Raw genomic sequence first — 1,698 nt, 5'->3', positions numbered from 1 at the left:
AAGTCTTTTGCATACAGAAACAACATGAACAAGGATTCATCTTCATCAAAAACAAACATACAAACAAATAAATAATGACATATTTTCCTTATAGTTAAGTATAAAATTGTGCGCTAAAATATCATCTGCAACTTCAGACACAATCCCCTTTGCTTTTGACACAACATTTGTGTGAGGTGTCAGGTATGAAGGGCAGACAGGAAGGATCGCTAACCCTAATACATCCAGGTTCTCGTGCGATCATGAAGCACAGCCTCCTACTAATCTATGATCTATAGGTATTTCACATGCAGAGCAAACACAGGGCAAAATTTTATCATACATATGTACATATTTAGATATATTAGGACCGTGCATGTTTACATTTCCAAGTGTTGGTCTGGCATGCATTTGTGGTTAGGGGCATGACGTGCAGTTACTTTTAATTGCTGGTGTTAATAGCTCTGATAGGCCTAAATTAAGAGGTGTCACAACAAGAAGTGCAGATTCAGTTGTAAAACAAAAGAGGTGGTTTTTTTTAGGTCAAGCAGCATTCTGCAGCAATCCAGTTCAATCTTTTAACTTACCCCTCCCTTTGACAAGACAGAACCTTGTGGTCTAGAGTAATGAAACAAAAACTGCACATAGAGGGCAGGAATATATATATAAAAAATAACAAAAATAACAACCAAACCCACTCAAAAACCAGCACAACACATGCAATGTTTACTCTATAATGATAGCCATATAAGGCAAAGCATTAAAGTGTGAGAAAACATTTACTTACCCTTTTGCTATTTTCTCTCACATTCAGCTCCTGAACACACAATGAAATATTGACAACTAAATTAGTCTTTGGTCTTTTGCATGTCTTTTTTTTTTTTTTTTACCGTTGACATTGTATGATGTTAGTGGGAGGGTCATCTCATGCGTTTGTAGCTGTGAGCACTGAAGCTCCACCCACATGCTGTTCACATGTTGCTTACGAGGAGCAGCCAATCAGAAAGATCTCGATAAACAGGAAGGCGGTGGAATATGAAACTGCTTGTGAGCCAGCACCAAATCCAAGTATAACATCCTTTTAAATTATGAATTATGCAAAGCTGCTCTTGTAGAGTCCAAGATTAAAGACATCAGACTGGAGAAAGAGCAAAATAGATCCTTTTAAAATTATGACTGTTGCACAGTATTTGTGTCTTTATAGTTCCACGTATAGTTTTCATAGTGTTTTGCATTGGATAGGGAAAGCAGGGTATCTTAGTCCAAAGTCTTCATACTGTGAATTCTCTGAGTTATGGTTTGGTCGTTCTTTGGGAATTCTGTCATAATGCCATAATTAATGTTTTAATGTTGTGTACCAAATTCTGCAAAACAAGTGTTTCATGTTACTTTTCAAGTAAACAACTCTGAGGTACCTTTGATTTCTGAACCAGCATCAACACACAGAGTTCTCCTAAGACATCAGATGCCTGGAAAGAGACCAGAGAGTTGTTTAAATGTTTCAAGTTATTAAACTATACATATGTATATATATATATATATGTCTAAATAAACTATATCATTTTACTTGTTTAGGATTAAACTCACCAAAAACCTCAGGTCTTCAGAGAGGTAGGATGAGCACATGGCATCAATCTGCAAAGCAACACAGAGAATGGTGGAGGAGTGCAGCAACAGAAATGATTAAAAAGAATAAATCAGTGTGCTTTACCTCTCTGA

The 1,698-nt window shown here is 36.5% G+C and overlaps 1 protein-coding gene across 1 annotated transcript in view; it reads right to left on the bottom strand.

Annotated features, from left to right (window-relative positions):
- nmu (neuromedin U) overlaps window positions 1–1,698 on the bottom strand; it is a gene marked incomplete in the record, with an annotated part of 6,346 nt that overhangs the window by 2,554 nt on the left and 2,094 nt on the right. The window contains 3 exon segments of the mRNA XM_014333883.2: window positions 767–796; window positions 1,395–1,448; window positions 1,567–1,614. Coding sequence (XP_014189369.1) covers window positions 767–796; window positions 1,395–1,448; window positions 1,567–1,614 — 132 coding nt within the window.

This window comes from Haplochromis burtoni, unplaced genomic scaffold (assembly GCF_018398535.1).
Source record: "Haplochromis burtoni strain Fernald_Lab_line unplaced genomic scaffold, NCSU_Asbu1 Contig_65, whole genome shotgun sequence".
NCBI lineage: Eukaryota > Metazoa > Chordata > Actinopteri > Cichliformes > Cichlidae > Haplochromis > Haplochromis burtoni.
This window is presented reverse-complemented; position numbering and strand designations above follow the sequence as displayed.